Source organism: Neomonachus schauinslandi, chromosome 9, assembly GCF_002201575.2.
Source record: "Neomonachus schauinslandi chromosome 9, ASM220157v2, whole genome shotgun sequence".
NCBI classification, from domain to species: Eukaryota; Metazoa; Chordata; class Mammalia; order Carnivora; family Phocidae; genus Neomonachus; species Neomonachus schauinslandi.
Window position 1 is genome coordinate 63913309 of NC_058411.1, and position 1508 is coordinate 63914816.

A 1508-nucleotide genomic window follows, 5' to 3' on the forward strand; every position below is an offset into this window, starting at 1 on the left:
ATCTGATTTGTATTATTATGGAAATATTATGTTGGACATTTTATTATTTTTTTTTAGGTAGGCTCCACGCCCAATGTGGGTTTTGAACTCAAGACCCTGAATTCAAGAGTAGCATGTTCTACCAACCGAGCCAGCCAGGGGCCCTTACATTTGCCTTTTTAAAAATAGTGTCATTTTGACCGTTACTATGCAAAAATTAACTTTTTTTTTTTTTTGCTTCTTTTTTGTGGTTATTTTCTGTTTCTCTCTCTACAGGTAATTATGGATCTGGTCAACTTTACTGATTTGCTCAATGTCTCTACTTTAGTAAGAAACAGCACTCACTTTGTAGTTCCTGCCTCAAACGTGATCATTGCCTTTCTGCTGTGCATGTCAGTTATAATTGGTACCATCACCAATGGTCTCTACCTGTGGGTACTAAAATTCAAGATGAAAAAGACTGTCAATACGCTCTTATTTTTTCATCTCATTCTCTCCTATTTTATTTCAACGTTGATTCTACCATTTATAGCCACCACCTACCTTCAGGACAATCACTGGAGCTTTGGAACTGCCATGTGCAAGGTCTTCAATGCCACTTTGTCGGCAGGGATGTTCGCCTCTATTTTCTTCCTCTCGGCCATCAGTGTTGACCGTTACCTTCTCACTCTTCACCCGGTGTGGTCACAGCTGCACCGAAGCCCACGCTGGGCTACCGGCATCATCCTGGGAATCTGGCTCTCTGCCACTGCCCTCGGCATGCCCTATTTGGTTTTCAGAGAGACACAGGATGACCATAAAGGAAGAGTGACCTGCCAAAATAACTATGCTGCATCTCCTAACTGGGAAAGCAAAAAGACGCAAACTTTAGGGAAAGGGATTCACGTAGCCTGTTTCATCAGCCGCTTCTTGCTGGGCTTCCTTCTGCCTTTCTTTATCATCAGTCTTTGTTACAAAAGAGTAGCCAACAAGATGAAAGAGAGGGGCCTGTTTAAATCCACTAAGCCCTTCAAAGTCATGGTGACTGCCATTCTCTCTTTCTTTGTGTGCTGGATGCCCTACCATGTACACCAGGGCTTACTTCTCACTAAGCACCAATCAGTACTTTTACAGGTGACTCAGATACTGACGGTGATAACCATTTCTTTCAATGCGCTCTTTTCTCCTACACTCTACCTGTTTACTGGGGAGAACTTCAAAAATGTTTTCAAGAAGTCCATTCTTGCTCTGTTTGAGACAACATTCAGTGAGGACTCTTTGGCAGAAAGGACACAAAACCTAAATTCAGAAGCCTACATCTAAATTTTGGATCCCAGAGGAAACAATGGATCTTTGTCAATTTTACCACCAGAGAGGTACCCTCTGCTTTTGTAGAATATAATCCCTGTATTAGAGAGACATCTAGGCTGTACCATGGCTAGATCTATGAATATTAAAAGAGCTGTAAGAAAGCAAGCAATGGGTGATGTTGCAAATATAATTATTTTTACTCTGTTTTTATTGTGGTAAAATATATATAACATAAAATT

General features: G+C 40.8%; 1 protein-coding gene across 1 annotated transcript; it reads left to right on the forward strand.

The window, feature by feature from the left end:
• The first annotated feature begins 261 nt into the window (after nucleotides 1–261).
• GPR33 (G protein-coupled receptor 33) lies at nucleotides 262–1281 on the forward strand. Its single transcript, XM_021695597.1, has one exon. It carries the CDS (start codon nucleotides 262–264, stop codon nucleotides 1279–1281), a length of 1020 nt encoding a protein of 339 aa, XP_021551272.1.
• The last annotated feature ends 227 nt before the right edge of the window (nucleotides 1282–1508 follow it).